Source organism: Diplodia seriata (assembly GCF_021436955.1).
Source record: "Diplodia seriata strain FDS-637 chromosome Unknown scaffold_13, whole genome shotgun sequence".
Taxonomy (NCBI): Eukaryota; Fungi; Ascomycota; class Dothideomycetes; order Botryosphaeriales; family Botryosphaeriaceae; genus Diplodia; species Diplodia seriata.
Genome location: NW_027117320.1, coordinates 299690 through 317766, shown reverse-complemented (window position 1 = coordinate 317766; position 18077 = coordinate 299690). Strand labels below are relative to the sequence as shown.

Sequence of the window (18077 nt, the reverse complement as noted above, 5' to 3'; positions counted from 1 at the left end):
CGGCAAACGGCGGCTGGGCGAGAGGCTCGGTTGTGGAAGGATGCTGCGACTCACTGCTGCAAGGAATGTCTTTGGCCAGACTCTTACGCCATGTCAGCCGTGCATTGCCATTGCTCGCAACACGAGTTGGAGGTGCGAGCTTACTGCCGCTGCTGCCTTGAAGGAGCGATTTTATCGCTGTCCTGTACCGGTACATCCGCGCGGAATTGGTTCCTCAGGAGCTTGGCACACTTTCTCCCCGCGCCAAGCACTCTCCAAATTGCCTAAGAGCGGAAGGTGGGGAGCGGAGTACCTGGTAGAACATTGACAAGGTTGCATCATGTCACTCTACAGCTACGTCAGGCAGCATGGTCGATGAGGCTTGCTGCCGGCCTCGATGATAGGTACGTGGGTATTTGAGGCCCTCTCCCCACATGACAATGGGTGTGCTTATCGGCTTGCACAATGGCCTCAATGCTCTCGGTGTTTTCTTTGCTCGTGGCAGAGGCCGTCGCCTGCCAAAGGGATTTCCTCACCCCCCGCAGCGTCGGCCCCCATCGCCACTCCAAGCTTGCCGCTCGTCAAGAGGCTGCTTTCCCTCCTGTCTTGTCTGAGACTGAGTCAATTCTTGTCAATTCCTTCGACAACACCACCATCGACTCGTGGTCCTACTATTACACCCACGGGCTGCACGTTGCCGGCACCAATGAGAGCGTAGCCCAGTGGACCGCGGATAAATGGTCATCGTTCGGCATTCCTTCTTCCCTAGCCGAATACTGGACTTTTCTCAACTACCCAGTCTCACAGGCAGTCTCGGTCAACTTCCCTAATGGCAGCAGCTATTCGGCGACGCTGATCGAGGAGGTGCTGGCAGAAGATGAGACGACTTCGTATCCCAACAGTGTCCCTGCTTTCCACGGCTTGTCCTGGTCCGGCAACGCGTCCGCCGAGTATGTCTACGTCGGTCGAGGCCAGCAGGTCGACTTCGAACGCTTGAAGGCGCTTGGGGTGCCTCTGGAGGGCAAGATCGCGCTCGCCAAGTACGGAGGCCCTTTCCGTGGCCTCAAGGTCAAGAACGCCCAAGAGAACGGCATGATCGGTGCTGTCATCTTCACCGATCCGGGAGACGACGGCAACATTACCGAAGCAAACGGCTACGCCGCTTATCCCGACGGCCCGGCACGGAATCCGACATCTATCCAACGAGGCTCTGTTCAATTCCTCTCCCAATTCCCTGGCGATCCGACCACTCCCGGCTATCCTTCAAAGGAGGATTCTCCGAGAGCTGATACCATCTCCGTCACTCCGCGCATCCCATCTATCCCAATCTCTTGGAAAGATGCTGTCCCCTTCCTTGCTGCGTTGGACGGTCACGGGACTTCCGGGGAGGAGGTCAACCGCACAGGCTGGGTAGGCGGTCTGAATGTCACTTACAGCACTGGACCTGCGCCGGGAACCACCATCGACCTCTCCAATCTGATGAGAGAGGAGATCACGCCAATCTGGGACGCCATCGGCATCATCAACGGCACCAGCCCCGACGAAACCCTCATCATCGGAAACCACCGAGACGCATGGATCGTGGGCGGAGCCGCCGATCCCAACTCGGGCTCCGCGGTCCTGATCGAGCTGTCCAAGGCGTTCGGCAAGCTGCTGGCCAACGGCTGGAAGCCGCGGCGGACCATCGTGCTGGCCAGCTGGGACGCCGAGGAGTACGGGCTGTACGGGTCGACGGAGTGGGTCGAGGAGTACATACCGTGGCTGGCCTCGACCAGCGTCGCCTACCTCAACATCGACGTCGGCGCCTCGGGGCCCCGCCCCGACTTCTCGGCCACGCCCGACCTGCACACGATCGCGACCGACGTGATGAAGAAGGTGCTCTGGCCGTACGCCGGCACCGGCGACCTGAACGAGACGCTCTACGACACCTGGCTCGCCGGCCTGACCGAGGGCGAGTTCGGCGTCCTGGGCAGCGGCTCCGACTACACGTCCTTCCTGCACAACGGCATCAGCTCCATCGACCTGGGCGCCGGCAACGGCCCCGACGACGCCGTCTACCACTACCAGTAAGTTCCCCCCAAAGAAGCCCAGAGAAAACACACATCAGCCAGCGTGGGGCACTAACACACACACTTCCACAACAAAAGCTCCAACTACGACACATATCACTGGATGACAACCTACGGCGACCCCGGGTTCGCCGTGCACAAAGCCATCGGCCAGTTCCTCACCCTGCTCGCCTACCACATCGCCGACGACGCCGTCATCCCCTTCGACCTCCCCAACTACACGACGCAACTACGCCTGTACCTCGACGACCTCAACGCCACCGTCGCCGACGCCGACGCCACCGATGCCGTCGACCTGGCCCCTCTCGCCGCCGCCATCGACACGTTCGGGGGCGCCGCCGACGCCGTCGCCCAAGCGGCCGCGCAGGCCGCCGTGACGGGCGACGAGCAGCTGGCCGCGCGCGTCAACGAGCGCTACCGCGACTTCCAGCGCGGCTTCGCGTCGCAGGGCGGCCTGCCGGACCGCGCGTACTTCAGGCACGTCGTCTTCGCGCCGGGTATCGATACTGGTGAGTTTTTTTTCCTTTTCCATATGCTGTTCTGGTTCTGCTGTGTGCTGACGAACGAGCTTTGCAGGCTACGCGCCCGTGACGTACCCGGGCGTCACGGAGGCGGTCGAGGCGGGCAATCTGACGCTCGCCGGCGACGAGGTCCGAAGGGCCGCGAAGGCGATTGAACGGGCGGCTGAGATTTTGGCGCTGTGAGGCATCTGCTTACTGGGGTTTGGAGGCGTACGTGGCAGGTGTTGGTGGTGTTGGTGGTGTTGAGTGGTTGTGGGGAACTGTTTTGTTGGGTTGCTCGCGCGTTGGGCGGAGAGGGTAGAGTATCACACCGTATTTGTAATGTCTTTGAAGAGCTTCTGGCGAGATGTATGTCGTTGCGACGTTGGTCGATATTTACCAGATATTTGCTGGTCTTGCAGTGTGCTCTTTCGAAAGCCTTACGTGGTGATGGATCCAATGTGAGGGTCTTGCATTACAAGTGGTGGGGTCCTTGGATCAAGAATGATACGGCGGAGCTTTTCCATTCGTGGCGTTGGCGTATGGAGGGGTTCTATGGAGGTGTTCAGGGCAAGGTGTACGAACCGGCCTACTATAGGCACAACGAAACCAACGACGGTTAAGGGAGAGACGGCGGAATGCTTCTAAGAGCTGTCACTGGATGCCAGATTTACCTAACAATATCTTGCGGAAACTGGGATAGATGATCAAGTCTTGCCTTGAGGGATTGAAAATAGTAATTGCTGGCTTAAGACATATCAGCGGAATATCAAATATGTAGATACTTGCAAGTTAGGAATACTTTCAGTGCGAATGTGGATAATGGTAGGTTAACAATAAGTCACGTAACTTACTAGGATACTCGAGGGCCTCCGCTTATACATACCAGACTTTTACTGCTATATTGACCATCAATCCGAATTCTTAAATCTTTCTAGCGAGCCAAAGCGAGATTTGAGATGCGGCACTTGAAGCAAATCGCATAGCCTACCACCGCATAGCCTACCACCACATACCAAGCCGTGACCCAGCCCTTCTTGAGATTCGCACTCGGTAGCTACACAATCATGAATAATCCAAAAGATCACAAGCCAAGGGTAAGGGCGCGACACGCCGAAGAAAAAAAGAACGTTGTGGAATTTGAACTCTTTATCATCACCTTAGCCCCCAAACGCCGAATTTTGCCTTTTTTGATGCGTATCCTGAAAATCCGCACCCATGCGAGGAATCAGACTCAGTCAACGATCATCATGGTATCATCACCTCCGTTCCCAGCCTCCGGCTCCACCGGCACTCCCCTACCACGACCCTCCAACAGCTCTCGTCTCACTTCGGGGCCGATTGCCCTGTGCCCTCTGACAAGCAACAGGTCGAGCAGCGCTTCTCTTTGATCTTCGGTAATGTCGTTTCTGTAGCGCTGCGCGAAGGCGAGGAGACATTGATGCCAAAGAACAGGTAGTCTGCCCTCTCCTCCCCTCTGTTCGACGACATTTCCCTCGGAAACCAGCTCCATGGTGCCGTCGGTCGAGAAGTTTGCGTTCTTGAACCTGAGGAAATGGAAGACCAAAGCATCGATGACCTTGTAGGGAAGGGCGTACTTCTTTTCAAGGAGAACGCGAATGAAGATGTTGGTGGCACCGCCGTTGAATGTGTTGACGGACATCTGCTCTGCAGCTATCTCGCAAAGTCTGTGCAGGGCAGCAGCAGAGTGAAGTACCGGAATGGAAACCCTGGCCAAAACACTGCCGACAATGTGTGCCTCGCGCAAGGTGCAGTCGCCATCGGCAACGAGGGGGAAAAGAACACCCTTGAAGAAGGCGGCAGGCTTGTACAAAGCCTTCTTAAGAGCCTTGTACAAGTGCACGTTCAGCTTCTTCTGGGGCGAATCGTGGATGTCGGACCGTACGCGTTCGAGCAGGATGGTGTTGAGGAAGGTCTGGACGGTGTGGGGCTGCGAAGAGACGAAAAGCTTGGTAGCCTCGTAGCAAACGTTGGGGGTCCACGATTCAGGGCGGGTTATGGAAATCAACGTCTCCCACTCAGGAAGGGTAGGAAGAATCTTGAAGGGCTTGGGCAGCTTGCCAGACTTCCAACGAGAAAGAATCAAGCCGACTCTGCGTACGGTTGTTAGAAATGACCAAGGGCTGGGGATTTTGGGTCTCGTACTGGGTGTAAACCTCAACGACACGCGCAGGAAGCTCGACGGCGTCTTCGGGGTCGCCACCGCCAACGAAGCGGGGGCCATCGCCGTTGTTAGCAGCATCCTGTGCCTCTTTCTCGGCAATTTTCTCCAGAATCAAAGCTGCCAAGTTGGTGCCACCCGATTGCTCCTCTGACGCACCAGGGATAAACAAATGTGAAGGGTCCGAAGTAGGGTTGAACTTGTTGAACAGTTCAAGATCATTCGGGTCAATCTCCTACGAGGCATTAGCCAGCGGTCTTGAGCAGCGCAAGCAGCCCTGGGCACGCACAACTTCCTCGACGATCTCCTCGTCGTCCTCGTCACCCCATGCCTCGTCGTCTTCTCCGTATGCGATTTCTTCCTCGTCCGATTCGGGGCCGTCTTGCATGCGCGTCTCAAAATTGAATGCTGGGTTTGGCTGCTTCGGACGGCGCGACTCCAGTTCGGCCTCCTCCTCCTCGGCCAAGTCTTGACCAATCTTCAGAATTTTGCGCGAGGCCTTGGAGTCGACATAGCCCTGTTCGTCCGCATTTTCGGTGCGCGTATTCTTCCTCTTGCCGGCCTTTTGCTTCAACGGGTTTGAGGGCGCATACTCCTCGGCGAGCGGGTTGTGGCGGAGACCGTGGCGCGCAGGCGCGCTCGATGTGGCTTTCGGCATTGTCGCGACTGTGCGAAGGTCCTAAGCGGCGGATTTAGAGCGTAGAAGCGCAAAGGCAAAGTGGTTGCGAGAGCGTGGGAGTGGAGGGTTGTGCGCTTGAAATTTGTCGAGAACGGCGGCGGCGGCCTCTCACCGCCCGGCTTCCTGCCAGCGCCTCCCGGCCCGCACGCACGGACTGCAGTCGCGTCTTCTTTCGCGGCGCGAACCTGCAGCTCCAGCGCCATCCAACAGCAACAATCACAATGGCCGATGCCCAACCGCCCTCGCGTGGCACGACCCCCGGCCTGACAGCTGGAATCAAGCGCCCGCTCGATGAGGACCATGTCCCCGCCGTTCCCTCGCCGCTTAATCCCGACCCAGCGGCCCGTCCGCGCCCTGCCAAAGCTCCGCAGCGCGAGCAGCGCGAGAAGCGCGATTCGTTGAAGAAGCGGGAGGCCCAGGCCAGCTCACGTGGGAACACTCCGGACATCAAGGTGAAGAACAAGCTGGCCTCGGCGCCGGCCCCGCTCAACTACATAGTCGAGACGGAGAACCTCAAGCCTCAGGACTTTGACGCTCCCAAGCCTCCCGCTTTCATCTCCCACGAGCCGCCGCTGCTCACCCCGGACGGCCAGCTCGAGCTCAAGAGGCCGCTAGACCAGTGCGTCGCGCCCTCCTGGCCTTGGAGGACACTGCTAATCACCTTCCAGTGCATCCAACCGCAAGCAGTTCCGTTACTATCCCTGCGTAGCCGATCCTCTGTTCCGCCACAAGCAATACTTTCGCCAGACCGACACCAAGCCATTTGCACCCCGACTCAGCTTTGAGGATAGCGACAAGTGGATCCATTTTGACGACTCCGCGACCGTCTTCACCAACGAGCGTGGCTGGCGCATGAGCCGTGCCAATGTCGTGGCTCGCGAAGGACGGTACTACTACGAGGTCAAGATTATTCGCGGCGTTCCCAGTGAAGGCCCGCCGGTACCCAAGGGACAGGAGGGGAATCCACAACCACACATTCGCATGGGCTGGGCCCGTCGGGAAGCTCCGCTAGACGCCCCGCCTGGCTTCGATGGTTACAGCTATGGCGTAAAGGACATCGGCTTCGAGGCCATGCACAAGTCTCGTCCAAGTAAATTGTTCAACGCTGCTTCGAAGGACTCCAAAGGACCCAAGGCACCAGCGGGAAAGCCTCCAGTTGAGCACGTCGAGGAGGACCACATCCGGGAAGGCGATGTAATCGGCATGGAGATTGTCCTGCCCTCCATCTCGCTTCACCGAAAGGTTGTCGAGGGAATCTACAACCCCGCCGTTGACGTGAGCGATGGATTCGACGACCCGGTGGAAGGAGCTCACGACATCATCCGTGATCGCATCGCCGTCCCTTTCAAGGGCAACAATTGGTTTGAGGTGAACGAATACCAGACAACCAAACCCATGGAAAGCTATGCGGACCGCGCCACGTTCAATTCAGTGACTCCTAGCCCGAATCACAATGAAGTGCCCTTAAGATCCTTACCACACTCCGCAATCAGGGTTTATCGGAACGGCAAGCTCGTCGGAAGCGCTTTCGAAGGCCTCATGTCGTTTTTGCCACCCGCCTCGTCGCCAGTGCCTTCATCTAACCCTCTAGTCAGAGCTGGTCTTGATGACGGTATGCTGGGCTACTTTCCCGCCGTCGCCGCATTCTGCGGTGGGATTGCTCAGGTCAACTTCGGGCCAGATTTCTGGTGTCCACCACCCGGCCTGGAAGATGTCGACATGGACGGGAGCGACAGTGGCTTGCCGGAGGGGAGGAAGCTGCGGCCGATCGGACACAAATACAAGGAGCAGATTGCGGAGGATATTGTCTGGGACATCATCGACGACGTGGGCTTCTACGTTGCAAACCCAGGTGATGACCAGAACAGCAGTCGCACGGGTGCAATTCAAGCGCCTCCGACAGCGCGCGGAATTGCAAGTCTGAAAGAGGACGATGGCTTCTAGAAGAAAAGGGTTCCTGGACAGGTCCACAGTTAACGTTCCAGCCGGCGCTATGCGACCACCGAACGGGCCTCTTTCACGCCCGAGCACATTGGCTCGTTTGGCTCACCGCCTTGGTGCTTAGATAGGCGGTCTCCCTGATTGGGTGGCGTGAGGACCAATGACCCTTCAGAGGGGTCCGGCCACGAGTGCGGGGCAGCTGACGGCTGCTCTGACACGCGCCTGGTGGTCTTAAAAAGCCGCCTGCCTGCGTCCATTTAGACCTCTTTTTGCTCGCCAAAGACCGCCAATAGCCTGCTCAATCCCCAAGCATATCCATCAACCACCTCAACCACCACTTCCAACAACCGCCCGCAACCATGTACGCCACCACGGTTCTCGTCAACTCTCACGACTCGGCCTGCCCCAAGTGCGGTGCCACGATCCAGGGCGGCGGCAAGACCTGCAGCTCCTGCGGAAGCGTACGTGGTACACCGAGAATCCAGGACTGCCCAGAAACTTACATACCCTTTTCCCGGCGCACAGACCTGCCCTGTCTAAGCGGGCCACACTCGCCCAAAATCTCAAACGGAGATGAGAGAGAAGCATGGATAAGCAGGAGTACTGGGGCGAGGCTTGGTCCGACGTTGGCGTTGAGGCGGAGATCTGGGTCTGGTTCTTCAGTAGCGGCGGCGAGGAGTGGTTTGGTCAGGAGGTTCTCAGGTGATGGCGCTCAATATGACACCACTGTTGATGCCTTTGGCAATGAGCAGGTGAAACTCTGCTTCTGCGTGCGGTGACGTGATTTAACATCCCATGTCAGGCTTGTTCACTGTGTTGGTCAAGTATGGTGACGTTGAATATCATTAACAGCTCCGACTTCTACCGAAAGTGTGCACCTTACCTCATTGCCCATTTCTGCTTAGGCGCTACTCGTCTGATGTGTGTCATAATAGAGTTGCTGCTGTTTTTCTGAATCGAAATAGTAGAGATCACTGTTGTGGTTAGGGCGATGCGCTCGTACACTCCCACGTCGCAGCAACCTTGCATCAGACCCATCAGTATTGACGTTGATTCCAATGAAAGCTCTCAATACTCTGCACGGTCGAGCATATAGTCATCAGCAAAACCACCGCGTCATGTAAAGGGCTGATAAGCGGCTGACAGAGCAGTTGCTGTATCTAAGTGCATTCTCGGTATTCTTCGCAGTCCGCCCTTTCGGCTCGCTCCAGCTCCTTCTAGCTGCTTCACCTTCTAGCTGTTTAACTAAGTAACCTGTCGATTTGTACGCAGCGCACCCCCAACGTTCTGCATAGCGCCGTACCCGCATAGAACTCTCTTCAATCGTCCGACTTCCAATCCTGTAGTTAGACAGCGTTGCATTTCGAAGAGGGAGAGCTTTATCAATATGTAAAATATAGAATAAGTAAAAAGAAACATGAATATTAGGGTAGCTAGAAGGAGCTAGAGCGGCTAGAGCGATCATCTGGCAAGGGCGAAATGCGGAGAATGTGCATGGAACTTGCTCATAGCCCTATCTGCGCAGTCTACTAAGATCTAGTAGTTAATTTAAACGCTGCTAACAGCAACCAGAGGATCTTGGCGCCGGAGGGAGTTGCTGATGCTGTGCAAAAGCAGCCAGCTCTTCCGTGGCGGAATATGAATTCAGCGATAAGAGATTCCCGTTCGTTATCGATAAGACCGGAATGTCGGGCTACGTGGGGAAAAGGCAGTGCGGAAAGCGCGCGGCAACACTTCCGCCGTCCCTCACCAGGACTCTGGCAGGTGAGGGCGAGCTCGACCACCGAAACCGCCCTGTCATACGGATCCGTAGAGCGTAGGGCGCGTGGCTTGTCAATTGCTCTCGCAGACCATAAATATCCGTCTTTTCGGTGTTTTCCCAGCTCTCCAGCAAAGACCCGAGGTAACACGACACCATGGACTCGAACCAATTCCGCGAAGCGGCCCACGCCGCGATTGAGGAGAGTCTGTATTCACCCTCTCACCCATCACCAGTCTCCAGCCATTGGCAACCCTCAATCCCACTACAACCACACGCACCACCTGCTAACACACCCGCCCCAACAGTCATCCAATACTATGACACGATCGAATCGCGGCGCGTCCTCTCCAACGTGTCGCCGGGCTACCTGCGCGAGCTGGTGCCGGCGGCGGCACCCGCAGCACCGGAGCCGTGGTCGGCGATCCAGGCGGACATCGAGCGGGTGGTGATGCCGGGGCTGACGCACTGGCAGTCGCCCAACTTCATGGCCTTCTTCCCCGCGCACTCGACGTACCCGGGCATGCTGGGCGAGCTGTACAGCGCCGCCTTCACCGCGCCCGCCTTCAACTGGCTGTGCTCGCCCGCCGTCACCGAGCTGGAGACGGTCGTGCTGGACTGGCTGGCCCAGCTGCTCGGCCTGCCCGCGTGCTACCGCAGCGAGGGCGAGGGCGGCGGCGTCATCCAGGGCAGCGCGAGCGAGGCCGTCGTGACCGTCATGGTGGCGGCGCGGGAGCGCGCGCTGCGGAGCCTGACCGAGGGGCTGGAGGGGAGGGAGAGGGAAGACAAGGTTGATGCGCTGCGCGGCAAGCTCGTCGCGCTGGGCAGCGAGCACGCGCACAGCTCGACGCAGAAGGGCGCCATCATCGCGGGCACCAGGTTCCGCGCGGTGCCCGGCGCGCGCGAGGACGGCTTCGCGATGACGGGCAAGGCGCTGCGGCGCGCGCTGGAGGACTGCGAGCGCGACGGGCTGGTGCCGTACTACCTGACGGCGACGCTGGGGACGACGTCGACGTGCGCGGTCGACCGGTTCGAGGAGATTTCCGAGGTGCTGAGGGACTTTCCGAACGTCTGGGTGCATGTCGACGCGGCGTATGCGGGTGCGGCGCTGGTGTGCGAGGAGTATCAGCATCTGACGCCGCCGCTCGCGCACTTTGACAGCTTCGATATGAACATGCACAAGTGGCTGTTGACCAACTTCGACGCCAGGTAAGACACACGTTACAGCAGGGGGGAGAAAAAAAACAGCCCTAACTCGAACATCACAGCTGCCTCTTCGTCAAGAAGCGCTCCGACCTCACCACCGCCCTCTCCATCACGCCCTCGTACCTCCGCAACTCCTTCTCCGACTCGGGCCTCGTCACCGACTACCGCGACTGGCAGATCCCGCTGGGCCGCCGCTTCCGCTCGCTCAAGATCTGGTTCGTGCTGCGCTCGTACGGCGCCGAGGGGCTGAAGGCGCACATCCGCAAGCACGTCGGCTTCGGCGAGCTCTTCCACCAGCTGGCCCTCGAGCGCCCCGACCTCTTCGAGCTCGTGTCCGGGCCCCAGTTCGCCCTCAACGTCCTCAACGTCGTGCCGCGCCGCCGGTGGCTGAAGAGCCAGGCGGCGGCGGGCGGTGACGCAGCAGCTGCTCGTCGTCCGCGTCGCGTCAGCGCCAGCCAGCCCGACCCCGACCACGAGGCCTACCTCAACGACTTCACGTCCGACGCCGAGGACCACGCGCTGCTCGACAAGAACGAGATCACTAGGGACGTCTACGAGACCATCAACACCCGCGGCGAGATCTTCCTGACGAGCGGCATCGTCGGCGGCGTGTACGTCATCAGGGTCGTCGCGAGCACGCCGAGGGTCGAGGAGAGGCATATCAGGAAGGCGTTTGACATCCTCGTGAGCACGGCTGAGGAGGTCTTGAACGGCAAGGCTGGGGGCGGCGGCGCCGCCGATGCGTCGTCGGCGTAGAAAAAAAATTTGGTAGAGAATAGAGCTGGAGGGGGGGGGGGGGGGGCTGTTGTCTTGGATGTTAGGGCTGAAGTCGAATATGGGAAGAACGGTAGATACCATGGAAGTGAATGTACACTGTAAGGATTCTGCTTGGTTTGTTGCTCTTAAGTGTCTGTTTGGCGTATTCTTGAAAAATCACAACGGGCCGCGTTTTGAAATTTTCTCTCCAAACTGTTTACGCAATCAGGATGCGGTGTCGATGTTGGCATTTCTTTCCCGGCATTAATTTCAGTATCCCCTTCCACCACTTGCGTAACTCCGGAATATAGCGTTGACGCTGACGACTTGTCAGGACTTCTGCTTAGACCAGGTCGCCATATCCGACCTTCTTCTACAATGGCCATCCGATTCGTGAGGTATTTGCCGTCGTAACATTATCATGCAGATGAATGAGGAAAGAGGACGGGAGTCAGAAGTTCTTCCTCACGGCCAGAAGCTTTAAACAGGCTCTTTGATTCAAGCGAAATATATTTCAACATATCACGATAACGTTAGAACGCGGGGAGAAGAGGATCCAACGGTTTTTGAAGGGCTTTTCGGTGATTGACATCATTGAGGATGTAGAGCGATGGAGGATGCAGTTGGGTCATTTCGACAGTATCCGCCGTTGAGCATGATCCAACTTTCCTGCCTGGGCAATCGACCGCCTCAACACCAAAGTCTGAGCCGATTACGTTGGCAGTGGAAGCAATGGCCTGGACGTGGGTTTGGTTTCAAGGTTATGCACATGCATCCACGCACCTTCAAGCGCAATTCCTCTTTATTGAAATCACACCTTTCCATCGAGTGTTGGCGCTCCTAACCAAGCTCTTTCCTGGATACCTTGCGTTCCTTGTATTGCTCCTCGAGCTCCTCTACCAAGATTGTGCAGTGATTTTCCCTACCTGATGAACTGTTCAGTCCTGCTGTAGACGGTCCCCAGCAGATTGGCGCGGGCTATACAACTCCTCTGCATCCTTCAAGAGCTCCGTCGAAGCAGTCTCGCGGCTCGCAGTCAATCACTCTGCGAATACCATTCTTTGCTCCGTGCCTTGGGAGCTATATGCGAAACCCTCCCGTGACATTTTCTGCGCGTAAAGTAGCAATTTCGGCGTCCCAATCCCTGTCCTCTCGTTCTCGCGTGACTGGCGCTCGAATTCGTTACTCGATTCCCCTCGAGTGCGTTATACGGTAGCAAATCTGCGAGCGGGATGCATGCTGACAGCCGTACTTCGCTGTGCGACCGTAAGCTGACTCGCTGAGTCACGTCGTCTTCGATCAACACGTGCCATCCATGTCGTGGGAAAGGGAATTCGTATGGTATCGCAATATAGCGGAACGACGATCTCATGCTTTCCTCTGTGCTCTTCCGAAACCTCTGATTGCCATTGCAATTGTTTCGAGGGCCGAGCTCGCAGTCTGACCACTCAGTCCGTCTCAACAAGCGGCCACGGGTGTGCTACGGGCTCCATTCAACCATCTTCTCTCCTTTCTCTTTGCCATGGAAGAAGAGACGAGGCGGCAGCGGCGGCAGGAGTGGCGGCAGTAACAGCCTGGCCTTTGTGACGACCAATTACGCGCAGGACTGGAGATCATTCAAGCTCGCCGTCGGAGCCATTTCCAGAGCCGTCGAACAGCAATGACAAGTGCAAAAGAAAAAAACCATGCAGGTCTCAAGATCACTTTCGGTGACGTTGACCGGCTCAAACGTCGGAGCGCTTTTCTCTCCGTCGGCCGGACGCTGAAAACGGATGCGCGTGTGGGGCCTTCGGCTGGTCGAACATTAAGAGAAGCTTTGATGGAGGCGAGTCAGTCAGTGATTCGGATCTCGGCATTTGCCGAGGGCTGCTACAGGGCAGGGGGGTCATGGAGACGAAAATATGGGGTGTTAATATTTCCGGAGCCGTCGGTGAGTACATATGGCTGTGAGTGTGCGACATGCAAGCGAAAGGGAGAGAAATGAGAGGCAGATCATGGGGGGTTCCATTACCGAGATATTGGCCGGATTGGACTGCACGTACTGCAACTCGTCAGCTGCAGACGCCAATCATGGCTAGGAACCATCGTATACAATGTCCAAGATCATCGGCCTGAGACGTCGCTGGTGGCGTGCGTGGTGCTGCAGCTTGCCGACGAGCTTGCTTGAGTTCAGACCCCGGCCGTGCTCACCCTGAAGGCATTCGAGACCAGCGGGACCAGTTCCATGCGCGAGTCCGAGTTCTGCGAAACAGGATGAACGATAACTAATGATCGTACGAGACCGAAGCATCTGTCCGTCGAGATGGCAAAGGGGGGTCATGTGCTGGAGGATAGGCTTCGTGGTTTGCCGCCTGAACCTTGTCGCGGTCAGTCGGCGCAAACATTCCAGCAGGCAAAGACGGAACCGCAGAGATAGGGAACTGGGACACCCGGGCGAAGGCGCAGCTTCTCATGCTGCGTTGAAACGATCTGTCCCGCAAGCAATTGCCCACGGCGGCTCCCTGTACGTCCAGGGCGGAGGTGAGGCAGTCCTTGGCAGGCTGTGTTCATGCGGCACTAGTTGGACGCACAAGGAACATGATTTGCCACCACAGGCTTGTGTATCCAGGCGCCGGAGGGGAAGGGGCAGACCTGAAGGGGGTTTGGGCAGTCGATGGCACAGCGCGAGTCTTCTGCCGTACTCTTGGGGCGCAGGGTACGTGTCAAGCGAGCGAAAGGCACCCAGTAGCTATCAATAAAGCGGCCGTCTTGTCACAGCCACGGTGGAGCGCGATGCCGTCGCGTGGATGGTGGATCTCCGATTCCACATGGTGCTGCATCTTGCGGACGTGCAGGCATGCACAGCCAATGTCGGTCCAGGGCTGCAAGGAGCAGGGGGCCCGTGGCTTGGGGGTTCATAGGATCGCGCAGCCGCGGTTATCAGTCTCTGTATTCTGCAGCGGGGGCGTGGTACCTGGGGGCCGTGGCTCCGTGCATTCATCACAGTTGGATTCACTCGTTTCCGATTCCCCGGCGCAACTGGCGCAGACGGGGAACAAAGCGTCAGCGCAGGCGGACTACTGCTGAGGGTGCAAGCAATATCCGCACGCGTCCAAGTACGTACTGCTCTGGGGCCTGGGGCCCGGCCTCAAACGGGCGCTGTGCATACGCACCAATGCGCCCGACCAAAGCCCGGCGTGCGACGCCTAGACTTGGGGCGGGCTGGACACGACGAGACGAGTGACTCCAGCTCACAGCTACGTTGTGCCCGAGTGGCCAGATGCATGCGGCGCAATGGACGCGTGGGTGTGCTTATCGTGCAGTCCTGGCTTTGCTGTCCGCCTGCTGTTGCAGACCGGAGCGCACGCCAGCGTAAGCGTGTCGGCTGAGGGTTGAGCGTCGCGTGTCCAGGTGCAGATCGCGGCGGTGGCTAACGGTAGCTGGCGTGGAACTCGATGCTGGCGGGGCCGAAAGGAGTCGAAGTGCTTGTTGGGATGGCTCAAGTCGACTGCTGGACGTGGGAGAGGGCGGCGATGGAAGTGTTGGCCGCCCGACAGGGATCGCGCGCCAAGACAAGCGCGACCGAACTTCTTTGCGACTACAGTGCAAGACTGCTTCGTGCGCGCGCCCACCGCCTTCACCCACGATGCCGCCCAGATTATCCGCCCTGCGCGCCTTCAGCTCGCTGACGTCCACTCCGACTCCATGCCTGTCCTTGTTCGCCCCGCTGCTCCAGCAGCCCCAGCAGGCCCGCGCCGCTTCCATTCTTGCCCGCTTGTCTGACGCTCCCGGTGCCTACAACAAGAGGATACGACGGGGCCGTGGTCCCGCCTCGGGGAAGGGAAAGACATCGGGGCGTGGTCACAAGGGTCAGAAGCAGCATGGAAAGGTGCCTGTTGGCATGAATGGTGGCCAGACGCCATACGAGGTGACGCATCCGGAGAAGGGTTTTGTCAACCAGTATGTTTCTGCCCCAATGGTGTGCAGAATCTCGCTGATGACGGTATCGCGCTAGATTCTCCGTGGAGATGAGTCCATTGAATCTGGACCGCCTGCAGCAATGGATCGATCAAGGCCGCATCGACCCTTCCCAGCCCATAACCATGAAGGAGCTTAACAGGTCTAGGTGCCTGCACGGTGTCAAGGACGGCGTCAAGTTGCTTGGCAGGGTAAGCACTTTTGATTTTTTTTGATCTTTGATAATGGGGACCCAGCCTGATGTATTACCGCAGGGCTCAGAGCAGTTACGCACTCCGGTGAATATCGTAGTGTCGCGTGCCTCCGCATCCGCCATTGCCGCGGTCGAAGCTGCAGGGGGTTCCGTAATCACAAGATACTATTCCCCCAACGCCATCAAACATGTCCTGCGTGGGCTCAGCGACCCCATCGTCTCAGCCCAAATGCCGAGTGAACTGGCATCCGCATCCGGCAACTTCAAGTACAGACTGCCCGATGCCACGGCCAGAAAAGACATCGAGTACTACCGTGATCCTGCCCACCGAGGCTATCTTAGTCACTTGGTACCCGCGGGAGAAGGCCCAAGTTTGTTCTTCAAGACGCCGGGCTCAGGCAAGGTTGTGAGAAAGGGTTCCACGAAGGCGAAGGGAGCGGCCAAGGCCGAAAACCGGATTTGGTGAGCCAGGCGAGCATTGCGGAAAGACTATGTATCATAAAAGGCTGCACGGTAGGCTTTTGGGCGTTTGTCATTTGGCACGTGGTAACGGGAAGCTTGAGCATTGAGCAGGATGGTGCGCCTAGGTTTGTGCTCGCATTGGCTGCACGCCCAAATCTAAATGCAAGTGCTCATGTGTTGCGTCGCCATTGGCCATGTTTCTCCAGCAGCTTGTTCGTCACCTTACCCTGATTGGCAAGTACATCGCAATCTGTGAACCAGCCAGGCTCTCTGCGCTGACTGGCAATCTTATCATCTCGTCATGAGACACCAATGCGTGGGCATCACTTCAGCCAACATGCGCGGCTGTGAGGTTATTTCCTCCAAAGGGATGCGCGGTGGCCACCATCAGGCTTCGTGCTATTGATTCCGGAGAAGCGATAATGGGGTCGATCATGGAAGCGGTGGCATGAAGAAGGCTGAACGCGCAAGTGTGCACAGGTGACGGCGTTTCATTCTCTACTGCCGGCGACACTCCTTCTGGAAAAGCCTCCTGCAGCAGCAAAGCAGGTACAAGGTACAACACAAGCGCATCTGCAGCGTTAGACGTGAGGAGCCAATGATAGCAAGGGGGGCACGGGACCGCAATTTGAGCGGGTACCTCGCTGTCGTTGGAGTAATCCGCATTCCGCTTGCCGGCTGATGCATGTTGGTTCTTCCGTCACTGGCCGCGTGAAAATTAGCAGTATCACCGAGCCGGTCAACAAGCCTACGATTGCTGGGCAGTGAGATTTGATGCGAGTGCTGACGGAAGGTGCCCAAGTCACGGAATGAGGCTGACCGACGTGGTGCGCACGTATGGGAATGCAGGAGAATTGCCCATCGTTTCCTGTGCGGGGCCACATGCAGAAATCCAACGAGGTCCCGAACGGTCGCACATGGTTTTGCAATAGGTCGATCCATGGAACCAGCCGTGCTCGCGGTGCCGTACTGCTGCTAGATATTATTATTGCACTGGGGAGGCACGGAATGCACAGCCGAGGTTGCTTGGGCATGGGTGAAGGCAGTGGGGGCAACGTCTCGTCAGCCTGATTGCGGAAGCATCGTCCAGTCATGTCGAACAAGGTTGAGGGGCCAGCCTTTGATGCAGCAAAGAGGCGTGGTGGCCGAAACACAAACCCAGCCGCGAACCGGAGGTCGTGCATCCGGAGGTGGGCGTGGTGGCGAGAAGTAATGCAAGCGGTCAAAAGCAAGGCCCGGGGAGCAGTCGGACTTAGCCCCATCAGCGCGATCCGACCATCCACACGTACGTGGTAGCTACCTGCTGTTTCAACATGTTGCCGGAGGCGGTCAACGTGACGACCAGGGATCTTCAAGCCGCCAGGCGGGGACCGCGGCCGTACAGGGAAGTCCAGCAGTCAACCCTCGGCGCCGGCTGACGATGATGCAGCGGGTCGAACTGGACACGACCAAAGCTTCTCGCCCCAAGGGATATTGGCTTTGAATCAGGACCCTCGCCAGCGGCAGGCCAGTCTGTTTTACGAAGCGTTGGACCCTTGGCGGGCGGTTGGGCCTCTCATGACCACGGTCCATAAAATAGCGGAGTATGGACACCCAAGAAGTGGTGTTTACTGAGACGGAACCAACGCCGGCAGACCGACACAGTGAGCGTTACGAGCCGTGCTGGGAAAGGTGAGCAGCCGAGGACACGTCGAGCCAATAATAGCGGCATGACGACAACCGCCGGGGCCGGGGAGCATGGACAGTGCCTTGCATGAGACAGACGACGAAGATATTTGCTGCGCCTCGAGGGCGAGTAGGCGATCGTGACTCCATCCAGGACGTAAGCCAGCAGAGACGGCGCAGGACTGCATTCCGGCAGGCGTGTCGGGGGCGGCTAGCGAGGCGTCGCACATGATTCAGGCGGACAAGGCCCAGGAGGGCGCTGGCGGCGGGGCTGGCAGAAGCTAGAAGAAGTGGCCGAAGGAGCAGAGGGCGGCGATGCTGGATGATCGCGAGCCGTGACCAGGGCCCTAGCGGCGAGGGCGAGCGGCGGGGCACACGGAGCGAGCGTGTGGCGGCGCCGACTGCTGGCTGCGGGCTCGGTGGCCTCAGCCCGGGGCGCTGCTCCGCTGGCTGGCCTTCTGCTGGACCTGGACGCGTTGCGCTGGCGGCCGGGCACACGGCAAGCTAGGCGGCGCTCATCAGGTGCAAGGCGGCGACGGCGGTGCGCTGGTTGGCTTGTCGTGCGATCCATGTCGCGTTGCTGCTGGGGGCGTAGTGTTCCATCGGACCGGCGAAACTGGCGCCCTGGACTCGGGTTCGCAGGACGCGGCGTGATGCATGCTGCGCGCTTCGGGCAACAGACAGATCCTTGGGATGCGTCGAGAGATTTGGCGGCGAGCGGCGGCCGGC

The 18077-nt window shown here is 58.3% G+C and overlaps 5 protein-coding genes across 5 annotated transcripts; 4 read left to right on the top strand and 1 right to left on the bottom strand.

Moving 5' to 3' along the window:
• Positions 1 to 444: 444 nt before the first annotated feature.
• SLS55_010551 (uncharacterized protein) lies at positions 445 to 2752 on the top strand (the record flags this gene model as incomplete). The annotated part of the gene is made up of 3 exons (XM_066781932.1): positions 445 to 2045; positions 2127 to 2557; positions 2625 to 2752. The coding sequence occupies 3 exons, from the start codon at positions 445 to 447 to the stop codon at positions 2750 to 2752; spliced, it is 2160 nt and encodes a 719-aa protein (XP_066627744.1).
• A 1030-nt stretch (positions 2753 to 3782) lies between these two features.
• On the bottom strand, positions 3783 to 5388 carry ENP1 (snoRNA-binding rRNA-processing protein; the record flags this gene model as incomplete). The annotated part of the gene is made up of 3 exons (XM_066781931.1): positions 3783 to 4662; positions 4715 to 4965; positions 5020 to 5388. The coding sequence occupies 3 exons, from the start codon at positions 5386 to 5388 to the stop codon at positions 3783 to 3785; spliced, it is 1500 nt and encodes a 499-aa protein (XP_066627743.1).
• A 242-nt stretch (positions 5389 to 5630) lies between these two features.
• Positions 5631 to 7353, top strand: ASH2 (transcription factor, contains a PHD finger motif; the record flags this gene model as incomplete). Its single annotated transcript, XM_066781930.1, has 2 exons — positions 5631 to 6028; positions 6078 to 7353. 2 exons carry the CDS (start codon positions 5631 to 5633, stop codon positions 7351 to 7353), a joined length of 1674 nt encoding a protein of 557 aa, XP_066627742.1.
• Positions 7354 to 9266: 1913 nt separating this feature from the next.
• Positions 9267 to 11071, top strand: SLS55_010548 (uncharacterized protein; the record flags this gene model as incomplete). Its single annotated transcript, XM_066781929.1, has 3 exons — positions 9267 to 9315; positions 9418 to 10318; positions 10378 to 11071. The coding sequence occupies 3 exons, from the start codon at positions 9267 to 9269 to the stop codon at positions 11069 to 11071; spliced, it is 1644 nt and encodes a 547-aa protein (XP_066627741.1).
• A 3625-nt stretch (positions 11072 to 14696) lies between these two features.
• MRPL10 (mitochondrial 54S ribosomal protein uL15m) lies at positions 14697 to 15687 on the top strand (the record flags this gene model as incomplete). The annotated part of the gene is made up of 3 exons (XM_066781928.1): positions 14697 to 15010; positions 15066 to 15219; positions 15283 to 15687. 3 exons carry the CDS (start codon positions 14697 to 14699, stop codon positions 15685 to 15687), a joined length of 873 nt encoding a protein of 290 aa, XP_066627740.1.
• Positions 15688 to 18077: the final 2390 nt, after the last annotated feature.